The 17,419-nt window shown below is 43.2% G+C and overlaps 3 protein-coding genes across 3 annotated transcripts; 1 reads left to right on the top strand and 2 right to left on the bottom strand.

Annotated features, from left to right (window-relative positions):
* Nucleotides 1–8,000: 8,000 nt before the first annotated feature.
* On the bottom strand, nt 8,001–9,200 carry H257_12016 (hypothetical protein). Its single transcript, XM_009839116.1, has 2 exons — nt 8,773–9,200; nt 8,001–8,711 (listed from the first exon to the last, which is right to left on the bottom strand). Exons 1-2 carry the CDS (start codon nt 9,185–9,187, stop codon nt 8,128–8,130), a joined length of 999 nt encoding a protein of 332 aa, XP_009837418.1. The 5' UTR covers nt 9,188–9,200; the 3' UTR covers nt 8,001–8,127.
* A 262-nt stretch (nt 9,201–9,462) lies between these two features.
* On the top strand, nt 9,463–10,071 carry H257_12015 (hypothetical protein). Its single transcript, XM_009839115.1, has one exon. It carries the CDS (start codon nt 9,469–9,471, stop codon nt 9,949–9,951), a length of 483 nt encoding a protein of 160 aa, XP_009837417.1. The 5' UTR covers nt 9,463–9,468; the 3' UTR covers nt 9,952–10,071.
* Nucleotides 10,072–11,816: 1,745 nt separating this feature from the next.
* Nucleotides 11,817–16,321, bottom strand: H257_12014 (hypothetical protein). Its single transcript, XM_009839114.1, has 5 exons — nt 16,071–16,321; nt 15,079–16,017; nt 14,253–14,653; nt 13,426–13,630; nt 11,817–12,673 (listed from the first exon to the last, which is right to left on the bottom strand). The coding sequence occupies exons 1-5, from the start codon at nt 16,282–16,284 to the stop codon at nt 11,895–11,897; spliced, it is 2,538 nt and encodes an 845-aa protein (XP_009837416.1). The 5' UTR covers nt 16,285–16,321; the 3' UTR covers nt 11,817–11,894.
* Nucleotides 16,322–17,419: the final 1,098 nt, after the last annotated feature.

Below are 17,419 nucleotides of genomic sequence, written 5' to 3'. Positions count from 1 at the left end.
GGTGGTCGGAAGTACTAGCCATGGCAAATTCAGCAATGAAAAAAGTTGTGTACTACATATATATATATATATATATGTTGTCATACTGTAAGGAATATATAGTGCCTGCCAGTGCAATGTTGCACTTGATAGTAGGACTAGTTTCATGGGCACCACCCCTCGGTGACGTCTCTTTGGTGTGCATATACTAACTAGTACGTACCTAACGTTACGTGAATTCTTTACGTATACTAATTACTATTAATATCTACCGTATTTGTCGTTGATCTGCATCATGAAATACAAAACGCGAATATAATTCTATAATTCAATACAATCTTGAATCAATTATACAATTCGAATATTTAAATAAATTCTTCAAATTTAATTCCATGGTGCAAATACGGTAGTACGTGGGGATGATCGTTGAAGATTTGATCGAGGTCGTCGTCCATTCGTTTACTAGTAGCCCAGAGTTGTCGTGCCTGCCTGATGATATATACTACGTAGTACTACTCTGTATGACGTTACCTATTCATAGTACTACTGTACTTAGCACTTTTGTTCGCTTGTGAACGTGTCCAACTTGATCGGGTATTATATGGTGGTGTACTGTAAGCTTATTACTAGTACGTAGTAAATCTTAGTAGTATAACGACTGAAGTTGAAATGCATATTGAATTCATGGACAAGAACACGGCATGGTAGCTGCAAGGACATTGGCGGTGGATGGAACATGCATTATGTACGTACACCAAAGGGTGGTTTAGTTAGTCACTGGCGAAGAGATATGGACAAGAAAGTCGCTTGAGTTAACTGTTAGTTCAAATTCGCCTTGGGTATTGTTCAATGTCGCAAGTGCCATCGCGTGCCATTGCAACCACAACTTGGATTCGATATATCTCTTGACCTTGTACTTGAAGTAGTTGCCGCAAGTACTTGAACTACTAGTACTTCGTAAACATACTCGTACGTACTGTAGTACTGTACTCCGGAGTAGTACGGAAGTACCACGTATTAATAGTACTCTAGGTAGTTACTAGGATCTTCAACATGGTTGTGTACCAAGCTTGATGTATACCCATCTTGCTAGGAGCAATTCGCCTTTCATCTATCATAGAACTGTACTAACGTTAACAAACCACTGTACTCAATGTACCTACAAGATCCTCGTGGGGCGTCTATACGATTGTGAAGTCCACTTTCTTGCAGAGCGGCACGTAGTTCTTCTAACGTGACCTCTCATTGATCTGCCGAACTTGACTTCCCTTCATATGAGCACAACTCGTTCAGTTTAAGTTGCCACTTCATGAAAGTTGTGTTTTCGGAATCCCTGATTCATCCTCCTCTATTTAATGATTTACTGGTACCGGTACTTACAAATCAGTTTAAAGCGTTCGAACTTGGGCAAATAATTTACGAGGTATGGAAATAGGCGACTCAAACAGTGTCTGTACATCCATGATCGTCGATTCATATACTTGATTAAACTATCGAATATTGTGGTGTTGAATGCTCAAAAACCCTTATTTACAGAGGACAAATACTACGTAGTATGCAGCGTAGTATTTTGCCTCGAAGTACTAGTAGGTATATTGGACGGAAATATGACCCAAAGATAATAACGTTAATGGTATTCCTTCTGATCTAGTTTATCCAATCAAATGAAATCTGTATTTATATTGGGTAATCATGCTCGGCCGACCATCGAAACGTGTCTGCAAGGTGATCAATCATACTTCGAAGTAAGTAATAGTCCTTTTCACCTAAATTTGGACTGGGCAGTTTGAAGCACAATTGTATACAGTACCATAAAATGCATGTCCAAGGTTATGGGAGTAGTTCGTGACGCCATACACCCGATATTTGGGAAGTATATAGGGCAATTCCTTGACATTTGGTGTGCATTTCCTAACATTAAGCCAGCAAATACCTGCCACCTTTTGATAAACGCTCTTCATAATTATACAATTTAAGTACGTAAAGTTAGAACTTATTACTGGACTTTTTGGTGCTTGGAGATGAGGGAAACATGGTACTAGTATTCGATAGATTCGCATGCTGTTTTACCGGATCAAAACTTAGAACCAAATGATTGCTTCATAACAGAGATATACTTACGGGTCTTGTGTGCTTATGGCCCACACAAGAATTTCCATAAAGTCTTGATTCACAAACGCGTCCAGCTCGACTGTCAACAGATTACTTTAACTCTCCCATAACGATCGCTCCTTCCTACTACGTACTAATACAACGCAGCCTAACTTGCGTACTGCTAACGATACATACCTAGTGCTATCAATGGCATTACTGTACCACTAGGAAGCCTCACATTCCCCTTTGGCACGTGACCTGTAAAATAGAGGAGGATTGGTCAATTGGAGTCCAGCAATTTGTGTTTTTCTTGAGATCTCATTGGATATGAAAATCGTAGGACCAGCTCCCTACGATTTCGTCAATTCACAAATGAATTGCGAAATTTTATGTTTGCTACAAATTCGCATATAGCTTGGAAAAAAATTGAGGTTGAGGATTTCGAAATGGTGAAATCGTAGGGGTGTGCGCCTACGATTGCATACAAAGTCAAGTTCTGGCCTACGAATTCCGTAGACGGACCCTTTACTTGCTGACTTATCCGGATAGTTGTGATGTGGATGTCAACAGTCCATATTTTAAGACACAAAACGAATACAATTTTTTAGTGAAGTAAAATAAGTAAAATAAAAGTGCTAGTAACTTCTTACTACAGAGAATGTCAAACTACTACACCACTTCCCGTTCAAGTTGAAATGAATTTCCAGTCAATGTGAAATGAACACGTTCGATCCACGACGATTTTCAAATCAACATGAATTCTCTAACATTCAACTTGAAACATACTTTGTTTCATATATATCCTGGTGTATGATTTGGATAAAGGAGGAAGATGGGTGAGGGAGGGTAGACATGATGATTGAATCACTATTGTATACTGAAGGGTAGTATAATTCATCACCTTATGGTTACTATACTGTAGTTGAAGTAAGTTTAACGTTTCATTTTGAAGTGAACATTCTTCATGTTGAGATGTGAAACTGCACTTGTGAAATCTTATCATATTTCTGCATTTCACATTGACTGGAAATTCATTTCAACTTGAACGGGAAGTGGTGTAGATGACCATAAGCCGGTTATGGTGAGAGAAAAGTACTATTTTTGGTTTGGAGTCATGCAGTATGCTGCAGACACATTTTTTAAATAACGTTATTTGTGATTCAGACACTATCACGTGCCGTGACAAATATATTTATATTCTGCTGCGGCACAAAAACTTGAAATACGTGGAAATATAGTCAGAACTACGGTCGACTTAGGTTAACGAATTTTTTTTATGTCGATACTGTATTTGCCCATCCAAGCACTTCTGTCCTCTCGTTAGGGCATCCCCACCGGTGCGACTGTATAATCAGACTGTAAAATACCGTTTTACAGTTCCTGTATTTTGATTTTCGTCAACCCCAGCGGTAAAACTGTAAAACATCCGAATAATGTTATTATCCGGAAATGAACGCCTGGCGCGATGGCGTGGGAGAACGACGATGATGACATGGATCAAGCTTGGGAGATTCTTGGCTTTCATCAGTCTTCTGCGCCCTAAATGCTCTACTGCCAACCGCCAGCCAAACCTACCACGAGATAGCGAGGCTGCGCATGCTCGGATTTACGTAGTACTTTGGCCCCAATCCAATCTACGGCGAAGCCAAGTTTCGCCGTCGTTTTCGAATGGCCATACCGCTGTTTCAACGAATCATGGACGGTGTGGTGATGCGTGATGAGTACTACCCTTGGACTCGTTAAGTTGGAGCCACGGACGGCCTTGGCTGATTCCATTTCTGAACCTACTGTTTGTTGACTCCATAACGCACATGATTGGATAAAATTATCCATTGATAGCATGTTATTGGCTAATTCGTCAAAACTGTATTTTACAGTCGCGACTGTAAATCTGGCCGATTTGCCGTCTCGCGGTAAAATTTTACAGTTTCCTGTATTTTACAGTCGCCCGGTGGGGTTGTCAAAACTGTAAATAATCCGGATAGAACTGTAAAATAGCGTTTACAGTCGCACCGGTGGGGATACTCTTATACTGGGGACAGATATCATCCACCAATTCGAATGATTACACATTATGCATTATGGCGAATACCATTTGTAGATCCCGAATGCCCTTGTAGAAAGGACGATAAATCCGCAAGTACGGACGTTTCAATGACGATATTGCGCCAGCATATTCTTCACAGCACAGGGTTGAGATATCATGTTGCAATTCGAAACGAATGCTGATTGGAACCAATGATGGGGAGTCCAAAACAACGAATTCGTCGTTTTTTGCTCTGAATTCGTGTTTTGGATGTCAGATTCAACAGCCTACATCCATCTACATTTCAAAGAATTTATATATAGCGGTATGCTGATAGTGCGGTCGAACAAGATCCATTCAAATCAGAGCGGATGGGTTACTATTAGTGGCGATATCCTCGCTCGAAGATCGCAAATTTTGAATTCGGCGAAGATTCGAATATTCGTGAATCTTCATGAATGTTTGCTAGTATGTTGCTAGTATATAGTAGATACTAGTTTTATCCGTATATTTCGGATAACCGATTACATTTGTAAACCAACAAGCGTCGGCGACAAATACTAATTCCTCGTTCGACAGGGCAACTACCAAGTGCAGCACAATGATTTCTTCACTCAAAAGGATTAATTCGTAGAATGCCATTTGAATACCATATTTCCCTCATCTCCCTTTGCTGGTCTTTGCACACTTGGAGGCGTTCGTGGAATGAAAATGAAGTGTCCACGTTAGTGAGGTCGAAATGTTTGACTCTATTTGCGCTGTATTGGCTATAAGCTGTATCGATTCTTCAGTCTCCTGTTCTCAATGCATTTAAATATATGTTGATCAGGATCTAAATTTATACATGCTGCAAAAACCGGGGATTCACTGCAAAACTCATATGAAATCAAGTAGTTGAAGTAGAGGGAGATTTCAGAGATGTATATTGAGATATATGGTTCAAATTTACAAAATGTTAAGGGTACGTCTGGTAACATTCCAAAAATAATATTCCATTTTCTCGCAAAATGGGATTAACCAAAATGCCATTTTCAAAATGGAGGTAAAAGGTCCATTTTGTAATGTGGAGTTTTGGACCTCTTCAACGAGTAAATCCCACGTGGAATTATTGGATTTGGGTTAACCTCTGCAAGCAAGACATCTTTCAATTTTGGTCAGATTTGTTAAATTCGGCCCTAAAATGGCGCTTTGGGCCTGAATATTGCAATATTTCCGGTTACCAGACGAACCCTAATTCAAATATACCGTGCTTTTGGCAAAACGAATGTACCACAGTAGTATTGGTTAATTCTTCCATAACGTTTTCCCCAGTATCACTTTTCAGATCTGAAGGTATACAGGAATAGAGGAGGAGTCCGTTCATCAGGTGAGGGGTTTTATTATCATTACAACGGGATATTAAAATACATATCGAAATTTGATATACTCAGAACAGCGAAATTTAAATAAAATAAAAATAGTTCTGCACTCAGGGCAAAATTAATAATAATGCGAGCGGGAGTTCTGAAAGTCGAGTACTAACCATAGTAAATTTTCTCTTTGCAAGTTTTTAACAATTCGAGCTGTTTTATTTTCAATACGTGCCAATCCAACCCAAGCAAATGCTTGGATTATCCATGTCGCGAAGGCATATAACGTGACGGATCTGTGATTTGCCGAAAGATGGGTGATTTTCAAAGCTGCATTACCCAATATAATTCAAGAATTGATATGATTGGATAAAATAAAAGCCTGCAACAACTGATACCTTCAAAATTTATGATGGGACCATCAAGTATGACCTGTAAAATATTATTACTGCATACATATAATATTGCTCTATAAATCAATAATTTATTCCCATTCTGAATGCAAGGTTAAATTTCGGCAAAGCACCGATCGCCTGTTTGAGCGCCTAACTTTGACATTTTATTTGCCCTGATTCATTACACTTGATTTGTATTCGGATGATGAGATAAAGCTCAAAAAGGTGAGTTCGGCACTGCAACTTTCACGTCGAGATAATTTGAACTTCGCCAGATATGGTCGATTGAATGGAGCTCAAAATCGGCAAATCACTGATCCGCACGTTAAGTCTATCACCATTCACGTTTAGCCTTCAAAACTGGGGATTCATCATTTTTCATTCAAGACGAAACGATTAAGAAAATAATGACTAAATCCGACTTGGATTTGAAAAATAAGGATTCATTTTGCCCAAACGCACGGGTATGTACAGGTAACGTTACGACGAATACGGGTGGATATTATGCATTCGGTTCGTAGGTTGGAGAGGTAATTTAAGCCACACTTTGAATCGAAGTAGAGTTTAAACGTTGAAATCTGATTGGTCAACTTCAATTATTTTGACAAATCAAACTAACCGGTTTGAAATACATCATTCTGATTGGATATGTACTGTACAGCAATATTTAGGCAAACTTTGGTGTATTAAATTCCCTCAAGCATACTTCACAGCAGTTAAGTACTATTAATGCTTCAAGGTAGTACTACTTACAGTATGTATTAATATTGTCCTTTAACCCAAAATGTGGACTTCGAGGGATTAATAATACTACTGCCGGTATTAATAGTATTAATATTGTACTTTATTAACCCAAAACGTGGACGTTTGTGCTGAATCGCCAAATCTATCGATCGATTCTTTGTTGTACCGGTATGATCCCCACATTGGTTCAAAATGGATTTTGTACCTGTGGTGTGTGGCTGATGTCGTTGCCTTGCATGTTGGCTCGCCTGGACATGCAAAAAGCGAATGGAATCGAGGACTCCGTTGGGACGGAATCGTGGATCAAGACAAGGGCGCGTCAAGACAAACGTCGAGTGGCATTCCATCAAGGACCTTCATGCGGCCGCATCGAAACGGCAAAAGCGGTTCTTTACTCGTTGTTTTTAAATTTGATCCAAATTTGATTAACGAAGCTATGAATCCAGTGTAGGATGATAGTATTATATAGAATCGAATTTTAATTCGTTTTATAATTCAATGCATACGAAGCTCCTGATGTTTGAAACCGTTCGGGGAGTATGTGCACGTTAAAATTCATCATGTCATATTAATTTGCCTACAAATATCAAATCATGCCAAAATCGCAGTTGCTTCATATGTAAAATATAGTTCTTGAATTATATTTTCATTCTATGCTAAAAGGTCATTATGATTCAATGGCAATCGCAAGCACTCAGACTTTAAAAATTCAACAATATCTGCTTCAAAAACCGTTCGGATGATTGATGCGTTACCTTACGGAATTTTGTATGCAAAAAGTTGTCCTGTGGTGATTGGTACCACACTAATTCAACGTTGATGCTGGTTTCCTGCAATCTGATTGGCTAAATCCTTCTGCCGATTCTTTTATTACATTTGGTCAGTTTACAATAAATCTGAAACTGCTTGCAATATTTTTTCTGTCCATGTTTCAAGATATTCCGAGATTTTGATTGGTTAGTACCCAAATTATCCGGATAACACAATCATTCACGCTTCCGGAATAACTCAGACATGGATGCGAGTTTTGAGGCGTGAATGGTCCATCGACGCCTGGAATAGTCCGTTCATGTCTGGGACTCATTTTCATAAAAAACGAAAAAGTATTGATCGACATTTTTTGGATTGCGAAAATATTTTGTCCGGATACGTCTCAGTTTCGGACATGGACTTTATCTTCCCCGACCAGCCCCTAAATCAACATCATATTTCAAGGATGGTGATTGGCTGAATCCGATGTCCCTTAAATTGTTTAAATTGCAACTCGGCGTTATATATTTATATATATATATATTCACAGGACAGATCAACGACAAAGCGTCGGCCCACATTTGAGCCCGTTTGACACAAGGACCCGAGGGGATTTTCCTCTTGTACTTACATACACATCTACCATCCCTTCATAGGCATGCCATACTAGTATGAATATTACTCGAACGATACTATACTAACTTAGCAATAACGCAATGTATTTTGACCATGGTACAGTCCTCTGTTGTGTCTAATTAATCGGGGTGTGATGATCGGTCCAATAAGATGCTTAAACATATCGTTCGATGCCTTGGAAGAACGGAGGTCGCTTCACCCATGTGCGCTTGGCCACTTCGTCGTCGGACGCGAGGCGGTAGCTGCCGTCGACGTCGCGCATGTACAGCGGCGCCTTCTTGGTCGAGATGTCCTTGATCGCGATCTTCCACTTGCCCGTGGGGTTGAGTCCCTTGGCGAAGCTCGGGAGCAGCGTCACCTTGTTGTTCTCGGCGCCGCGCTGGAGCGCGATAGCTTCCGCGACGGTCAGTTGGTCCGTGCCCTTTTGCTTGCGGAATTGGCGGTGGAGGGGCGGCAGTTCGTCCATCATGTCGTCTCGCAGGAAGAGAAAGTTGGGCTCGCGCAACCGGTCGGGTTTGTTGGCTTCTTCGTACTCTTCGTTGGACAGCAACGACACTTCTTCGTCTTCGTCGTGGAACGATCGCGTCGTGTTGATGTAGTTGCTGCTGCCCTCGCTGCCCTTCTTGCCCTTGGAACCCTTGAGCGATGCCACGGGGTTCTTGATGCCCTCGGCGATCTCGGCCTGCTTTGCTTCCTTGATGTTGAACACCTTTTCGCGCAACTCGGCAATCGACAGACCTGTACAACACGATGAGGACGACGAATAATGTTCCTGATCGTGCGGGAAGGACGACTTTACCGCGCTCGATGCCCTGGAACACGATCGTCGCTTCAATGCGCTCCACGGACACTCGGTTGTCTGTCGCGAGCTTGTGGATCGTAAACACCAACGGGTTCGACATGTACTGGTCGAAGATGCGGATGTTGTCCTGTTCGTCCAAACCGACTCCCCCAGGGTTCAAGTCGATGAAGAACTCTTCTTCGTATCCGTTCGGAAGCTCCACTTCCTCCTCACCTGGCGCCAACTGGTCGGACACTTCGATTTGATCGGCGAGTTTGAGGAATCGCGACGTCGTCGACTTCTTGGAGTCGTTGTCGTCACTGTTGTCGGACGAGAACGAGCGCATGGACGAGGGTCGCATCACGGTCATCGCCGCCGCCGCTTTGCGGGACGACGCCGCCGCCACTCCACGAAGCAACACGCTGCGCAACATTGCAATCGAAAATGACTGGTCCAAGTCAAGATCGAACTTTACAGAGCATGACAAACGTTTCTCACACTATATTCAGAATACCTTAATATAGTGTGACGAAAATATATTTCCAGAGTATTCATATGGCCTAATATTTCTGGAATCATGGTAGTCACACAATATTATTGCCTAAGATCTGAATGTTGGTAGTACAACGAAACGAGTGTTGATTGGCTAGCCTCGCCATGTGCTCACACGATGATTGGCTGAATTCAAACCTCGACATCAAAATTCGCTTGCCCATGAACTCTGGCAGCAAGAGTCAAAGCAAGGCCGTTGCCGCGGCCAGGCCGCGCCAGCACCGCCGCTTCACGAATGGAATACGGAAAGCCCTGTTAGAAGAGTTCAAGACATCGAACGCCACGAGCCAACGGAAGTTCTGTATTGAGAAGAACGTGCCGTACTCGACATGGCAGGGGTGGAAGGCCAGGGAGGACAAGATCATGGCCAGCAAGCGAGGCAACAAGCATGCCACAACGGGTGGTCAAGGACACAAGTCGATGATTCCGTTCAAGGACGAGCTGCTCAAGTTCATGCAAGACAGTCGGAGTGGCGAGAAGCCACTTCAAGTGCTGCATCTCGTGGATTGGGTCAAGGAGAACCAGGCAGAGTGGCTTGCCGGGTACATGGGAACCAAGAAAAGCGCGGCAGTGGCCAACGATTCACTCCGTAGACTGCTCCTGCGCTTCGCCAAACGGCACCGGTTCACTCGTCGCGCGTCCTAACATGTACTAGGAGCGATATACGTACCCCCTCGTGGCAGTCCAGTCAGATGTCCAAGTGTCGAGCTGGCACATTGTGTATACCGAATAAACAGTTTGATAATGAGAGCGTTGTTCATGTGACCCACCTTGTTGAATATACACGCTTCGTACCTCGCAGAGTAGAATCTTGTAAGGTGGCTTGATTATGTATCAGTACTCGTGAAGTGTCCCCTCTGACCATCAAGGACCTTGCCGGCCAAGACGACGTACTGTACGTCGAAGTGTACACCGTCACAAATTACAGCCCCCCCCGATAACCATCCCTTGAGCCCATTGTGTGCGATAATGGTGGTCGAGATGTCGATGTTGGTATGGAGTCGGTGGATGATTGCATAGACGACCTCAAGAGTTGAAAGGGGAGGCGGCCGCCGCTTTTTGTCAGTGATCAATCAATCTACTCCCGTAGAGCATTGCGCGCGGTTCGCCCTCTAGAACCCCCCCACTTCGTCACCTCTTGTAGCAATACAGTAGTATGCTGCCCCTTGTGTTTGGTGCAGTATCGAAATCTCCACTCGCCGTCGCTCTTCGTTCTGTTGTAGTTCATAGTCACTTGTTGCATCCAGGAGTTCATCTTTGATGATCACGGCACCACCCTGCGTCCCTATCTACTCTTGTCGTTGATAAGTCGCATGTTGTACGCTGATGACGCTGCAGTCCTTGACCTATGGAGCGACTTGCGCCGTGGGGGCTCTGCATTTCTTTTTTGATCGCCATCTAAGCTCTCGTAGGCTTGACGGTGCTTCTAATTGCGTGTCGACTACTAGTAGACGATGTCGTAATAGTGGTGTTGGTGGATGCCGTCGAGTCTGTTTGTGATAAGCTGGGTAGCGTGGTGCAATGTTGTTGTTGAGACTTGGATTTGAATTGCAAACTGAAGCTGTGACTACTGTGGCATGTTGGAGCGTCGAAAGCCAATGAATGGCGTTGATCAAACGAATAATAGCGACTCATATTTTCGTTGGCGGTTCCTTTGTACTGGGTGGAGAGACTTTATACCTACCTACCTGCATGTACGAAACTAGGACAGTTTATAAAAGAATAATACTAGTCTAACTTTGATTTCTAATCAGGGGAGATGTGTGACATCCAGAGCTAGAGTGGCGCGGCGGTGTGGTTCGTAGCACGCGATATATACATACAGTACATTTTCATGTTAGTTACCTCTTTCTATCGTCAAGTAGTAATCAATCAATCATCCAGTTAGACGGTTCAGTGTACGTATAATACTATCAAACAGCAACAACTTGCTATATTTTTTATTATTATTATTCACTACGCGATGCGGATGTTGTTTACTATTGTGCTTTGCACTTGTTTTGGCGTCGGTTTTACGTGGCTAAAAGAGTGGTACTTCTGCTGTAACTGTGTTACAAAGTTGAATAAATACCTGGTGTTTTAGCTAATTCACTGGGGTTTTATAACTACCTAATAACTCTGAGCAATAATAATCACATGTGATGCTGAAGTGACCAAAACACCTTGGCTGTTATTCCATCGCGTAGTACGCGCTACCTGCATGTACTATGCGATGGAACAAGAAGATGGCGTGGTTTTCTACGATGTGGCACCATACGTACATCGCTGTACGGTAGAACACAGGCGCATGTCATGTCTTCGCTGTGTGTCATTTGTATTATCAAAAGTTGTTTATGATGACCAGTGAATTGTGAATTTGGTCCCGAGAATAGCAGATATAACTTCGATTTGCACTTTTCAAATGTGCAAAAGCGAGGGAGTTGCATAAATGACCTCCCTATAATTACATTCTGTAACGAAACGTGATCCTAATTCACTGTACGGATTAGGGGTGAAAAGCACAATAGTATTTCCAGTACAGTACAAAAGACACTGTTTGATTCTATTTATAATCATTCTGGGTCAAATCGGTTGGTATAGTACTACTTCTACTCGTTGGTCGCAGTGGCGGTGGTGGTAGTGATGTTTTTGATCATATCTTGGGCCGTGGTGAGTAAATTCACGGGGCTCTTTCCGTCCGTGATCAAATATCCCTGGAGTCCCAGTGCACTTAGCAATTTGACTTGGGCGTCCGGACCCACTCTTGCCATGGCCACCATCGTATCCCGCCCAATTGCATCCATCATACACTTGAACTTGTCGGCTTCTATACTCATCAGTTGCTTCTTCTTGGCCACCTCGAGCTCGGCCATTTGCTTGGCATGTGCCACCTCCAGCTCATATTCTTGCTTTCGACGTAACATGTTGCTATCGTGCTCCATCTGCTGCGCTTGCATGCGTAATTTAGTCTGCGACACGGCGGCCTCGGCGTCGATTTCCGCGGCTAGAGCTTTGGCTTTGGCTTGGGCTACGGCTACACCCTCCGCCTCCACGGCGGCGCACTGGGCGCTGAGCTCCACGAGCTGCTTACGCGCCTTCTCTGCGTTCGTCTGGTTCTCCAGCTGCTGGGTCACCAACAGTCCCTTAGCCTCCTCGTCTTCCTTCATTGCAATCGCCTTGGCTTTGGCTTCCTGGGACTTGGTCGTGATTTCAATCGCCAACTGAACCGACTTTTGCAAACTGTCGCGCGTTTGCACGTCCACGGGCTCGGCGCTCTGAATGTCCACGTTCGTAATGCACAAGTTGTTCGCAGGAAATACCAGCTGGGCTTTTAATTTCCCACTCGCTGCGTCGTCCAACCCAAAGATCGATGTCCGGATGATTTGGGCTATGATTAATATTTGTATTACCAACCCATCCGCCTGATTTGAAAACAACGATAGGGCAAAAACAATGTGTCGATATATATTGAGATATTTGTAGCACATGCATAATATATATATGTATATAATGCATGTGCTACACATATCTCAAGTCCCCTCGATATATGATTCGTAAACCCGATCACAAACGTCACCGCCGCGACTTGTGTCATTGGCGTTCCCGATTTTCACGAAGTAAAAGAAAAAAGAAAAGAATGTAACCAATCCGCGACAAGGAATTTCTAACGGACCAATGGGAACGAGTCGTGATTGGTTGGGTGATTCGATTGGTTCCTGGGTCCAGTACCAAATCAATCATACATATATATATATATATATATTTGTCATACCGCTATGTTTATGAAAATGATCAAACGTTTCCACCAATCAATCAATCATATATATATATATATTATCAATCAATCAATCACATATATATATATTATCAATCAATCCATCATATATATATATATATTATCAATCAATCAATGTATCATATATATATATATATATTTGGCATATCACTGTGCTTATGAAAATGATCAAACGTTTCCACCAATCAATCAAACATATATATATATATATTATCAATCAATCATATATATATATATATATTATCAATCAATCATATATATATATATATATAATCAATCAATCATATATATATATATTATCAATCAATCAATGTATCATATATATATATATATATTTGGCATACCACTGTGTTTATGAAAATGATCAAACGTTTCCACAGCCACGGCGCCGCGAATCCGACTGGCCAGCGTTTTACAAGCGTCGCCCACAAAGTCGCGCACAGAAAAAATGCGCGCCGCCGTCGCTTGATCGCGATTTCCCACGTCAAAGTGCCAATTATACGCAATTGTGAGACGTAGTCGGGCGTGGTCGGAGGTTTCCACGGTGATCTACGCATGACTGTTGCTCAATATGTGTATAATATACTATACATCCTCATTCATTTCAGCCTTGGAGAATACTAGTATCCATCAAACATTTTATAGAATACACAGACAGAAATTCATGTGACGACATGTCATATACAGAAATTTAAATATATACTAGTTTATTTGTAGCTGGACAGCAACTGGAAGGACATGAATTGACGACATATAGTAGTATAAGTACCTCGATTTTTCCAGCAATTTCAATATATACATATATATATATATATATATATATACAAATACATATTTCTTTGTCACAATGGACGCAAAAAAGTCATACTAGGTACTACGTAGTAAACATGTCGTACTAGGTACATGTACATTCAGTTTTAAAACTCCTACTTGATTAAAAAATAAATTGATTCAATAAATTTAACGTTTTGAAATGTATATAATTTACTAAACAATCTATTTAAAGTATTTCAATATATATCTATATATATAAATCTGTAACTAACACGTACGACCACGTCACGAGTGTTTATAATTTACTAAAAAATCTATTTAAAGTATTTCTATAGATGTATATAAATCTGTAGCTAACACGTACGACCACGTCACGAGAATTCAAATACACGTATACCTGGTCACGCATAAAATCAGGGCCAAGCTGGAGACACAACGTTTTGATGGCTTTGGGGGTTTTGGGCACATTGCCCGACAGTTTGATGACTGTAAATTGTTCTTCGGGGTTGAGCATCACCAGAGTCGGCCCAAACATGATGCGGGACATGGTCGACGAGTAATCGTACACCTGAATGGCTGTATTGTGCGGCACTTCAAACGTCACCACTCGCGTGGGGTCTCGTGACGTGGCAGCCGCTGACAAGGGCGCCGTGTCGTCCACATACGAATCCATCTGAAGCAGCTCTTCGATCTCGTCGCCCATGTGTTTGGCCCACAATTCTTCCGTCGGCTGGAGCATGTACGTGGCGCCAGTGACCGCGCGGACGTTGCCGCTCTTGGTATCGCGGACGTAAATGCCTACAATAATATACACACACTACGTAGTACTAGTTCTCGTGGTTGGGTAGCGATATTTTGTTTCTGAAGGACCATACTAGGAATAAGCATAACATAAATATGTATGTGAACAGGACTATACTGATATATATATATATATATATATATATATATATATATGTGTGAACAAAGAAAGATATATAGATATTTGTGTACAAAGAATTATATATATTTGTGTACGTATCAAGAAAAAATACTTCAAGGTATATATATATATATAAATACATACTACGTATTACTTTTGTACCGTTATATATATATATATAATACATACTCTACATTTGTGTGTGTAGAAAGCAATACAAATATATATATATATATATACATTGTGGGTGATGAAAGAAATATACATGTATTTGTGCATGTGTTGTATTGTGTTTGTTTACCTTCGTTCTTGTCGAGGGGAATCGCTTGGCGGATCTCGAGCACTTTGACAGAAATGGGCGGGATGTACTCACACGGCCCGTAGACCATCCATTTGACCCCTGCTTCCCGGACGTCGGCGGTGGTTTCATCCACAAATCGCTCATTCGCTTGTACGAGCACAGCTTCGTCGTGTGCCAGCAAGCACACGTTTTGAATGCCCCGTTCGCCCTCTAAGCTCTCGCCGGGCTGGAGGAAGAAGCTGGTTTCACCCTTGCGCAGCTCCCGCGTCCCGAGCATATGCACGCCGTTCACGACGGGGTCAATGACCACGCAGTACTGGCGATTGGTCAGCGTCGTGATCTGTACGGGGCCGACGATGGCTTCGTGCACGTCCTGGACATGTGTTTCTGCCATCTTGGAAGTGACGAGCCACTCCTCGCCCGCCTTGCGCTGGACGTTGTACACGTCCTTGAACGTCCGCAGCGCTCGCAGAAACAGCGACGTCTTGTCGGTTAGAATTGTGGCGTGCACGATGCCCACGATGCGCTCGTCCACGCGGGGGAGGTACATGCCAGGGCTGCGCACGAGCCACTCCTCGCCCGCTTCCCGAGGCAACCCAAAGCAGTCGACGCACTTCTTGTCGGCGCGGAGCTTGAGCGCTTCGTTCGTCTTGACGACGGTCGCTGAGATCGACCCGATCACGTCCTCTTCCACCCGAGGAATGTACGTGGCGGGGCCGACAAACTGCCACTCGTCTCCAGCTACGTGCGCGTCAAAATCGCGGTTGGCGCGAAGTCGCAGCGCTGAATTCGCGTCCAACACGGTCAGTTTGTCCACGGACCCCACTTGGACTTCGCCAAAGTACAACGGGAATGGGTCCGGGTACGCCGTCGCGATACGAATCTCGCGCTCGCCGTGGCGGAGCTTGGCTTGGCCGTACTGGTCCACCACCACGTGGCCTACATACAGAGTTTGATTGCATAAGGACAATGGAACAACACGAGTACAGTACCGGAAGCATCTTTCAACACGGGGTTGGCCACGACCACAAAGCTTTGAGGCGGCACGATGAGCATCGGGTTTGGCCCCGCAACGATCTTCTCGTGGTCTTGACGGGTGTACGTCTGCGGTCCAGAGAGCACGCGAGTGACGTTGATATTCGTATCCAGCACATGCAGGTACTGGTAAGGAGGAAGACGGATGACGCGAGACTGGTCGGTGTCCATGGATATGCGCGGTACGAGATCGATGCTCGAATCAAATTGCCAAATGAACCCCAAGATCTTTTTACAGTGGCCTTTCGCATTGCAAGTGATGGTCAATCCATCAACACTCTGCGAAAAAAAAGTTCAACAATTTCTTGATACGGTACGGTAAATAATACAAAGTATTGTCGATTTTCTTCAAATTTCCCAATCGAGCACACATAGAGCCGAGATATCTGATTGGCCATTATCTACTTCGCCGGATTGTAGTCAATCAGCGACAAGTAATGTCGGAATGACCAATGGGAGAGATTGGTGCTCGACTCGCTTGGCGAGATTCGATTGAACGGGGGGTCCGGAAATTCATACAGAATCTCCAATAATATTGGAAGACATTTTGAAATACTAGTATTATCTATAATTGGTACGGTGCCCTCGCCACTGCATTCAACGCTCTTCGTTTGCGTTTGTACGAGTTCCATATATAGTCGAGAAATCTCTTATAGGATTCGTGTGTCGTGTGGTTATATAGACATATCCGATCAAGTTTTGTTCGGGTGACTGCGACACGTGCTGAAAAGAGGAAAAGAAGTTGGCTCGGACAACCTTCCCTTTTCGTAACGTGAATCAAACAATTCCACCAAACGTGGCCGGTTTAGGCTTCGTTCACAACGGGCGAGTAAGCTAACGCTATATACATATGCCACGTTTGACATGTGGATGTGTTGCAAAGGCACGAGCGGACCCCAGGGAACTGTGGGCATTGCCTCCCCCACATCGACACCCGTGCCGCTACTCGAAAATTATTACCGGTAGCTACGAGTGTGAAGTTCCTCGGCGACGGCAGGTTTCACCACCTCGTACCCCTAAGCAACGTAGCTAGCTTCAGACGTTAAAACCAGCTTAACGTTAAGATTACTTTTTTGAAGGCGTCGGAGTAGAATGGATAATGCTTTGGATGCCGACATAGTGCTCGCCAGCCTTGTACAAGCAACTCTTCAAACGCCGTGTATACCACTAACGTTGTTGAACTGAAATAAAGAAAAGTGTAAAATTCGCCTAGACTTAACCTCATTAAAGGTAGTGCAGCACTCGACAAGAAGTGGTCGAAGTTGAGGTAAGCAAGTAGGCCTACTTGGGTGATTTCGTGTCCGAT

This window comes from Aphanomyces astaci (genome assembly GCF_000520075.1).
Source record: "Aphanomyces astaci strain APO3 unplaced genomic scaffold supercont1.37, whole genome shotgun sequence".
Classification (NCBI taxonomy): Eukaryota; Oomycota; class Saprolegniomycetes; order Saprolegniales; family Verrucalvaceae; genus Aphanomyces; species Aphanomyces astaci.
This window is presented reverse-complemented; position numbering and strand designations above follow the sequence as displayed.

Excerpts from the sequence above, each read along its gene's own strand:
- H257_12015 (XM_009839115.1), top strand. The coding sequence starts at position 9,469 with ATGAACTCTGGCAGCAAGAGTCAAAGCAAGGCCGTTGCCGCGGCCAGG.
- H257_12014 (XM_009839114.1), bottom strand. The coding sequence starts at position 16,284 with ATGGACACCGACCAGTCTCGCGTCATCCGTCTTCCTCCTTACCAGTAC. Across the intron at positions 13,631-14,252 it reads CTGATTTTATGCGTGACCAG|ATCACCGTGGAAACCTCCGA; the intron begins GTATACGTGTAT and ends AGTCATGCGTAG. Across the intron at positions 12,674-13,425 it reads TCATTTTCATAAACACAGTG|CCCAAATCATCCGGACATCG; the intron begins GTATGCCAAATA and ends TATTAATCATAG.
- H257_12016 (XM_009839116.1), bottom strand. The coding sequence starts at position 9,187 with ATGTTGCGCAGCGTGTTGCTTCGTGGAGTGGCGGCGGCGTCGTCCCGC. Across the intron at positions 8,712-8,772 it reads GTTCCAGGGCATCGAGCGCG|GTCTGTCGATTGCCGAGTTG; the intron begins GTAAAGTCGTCC and ends CGTGTTGTACAG.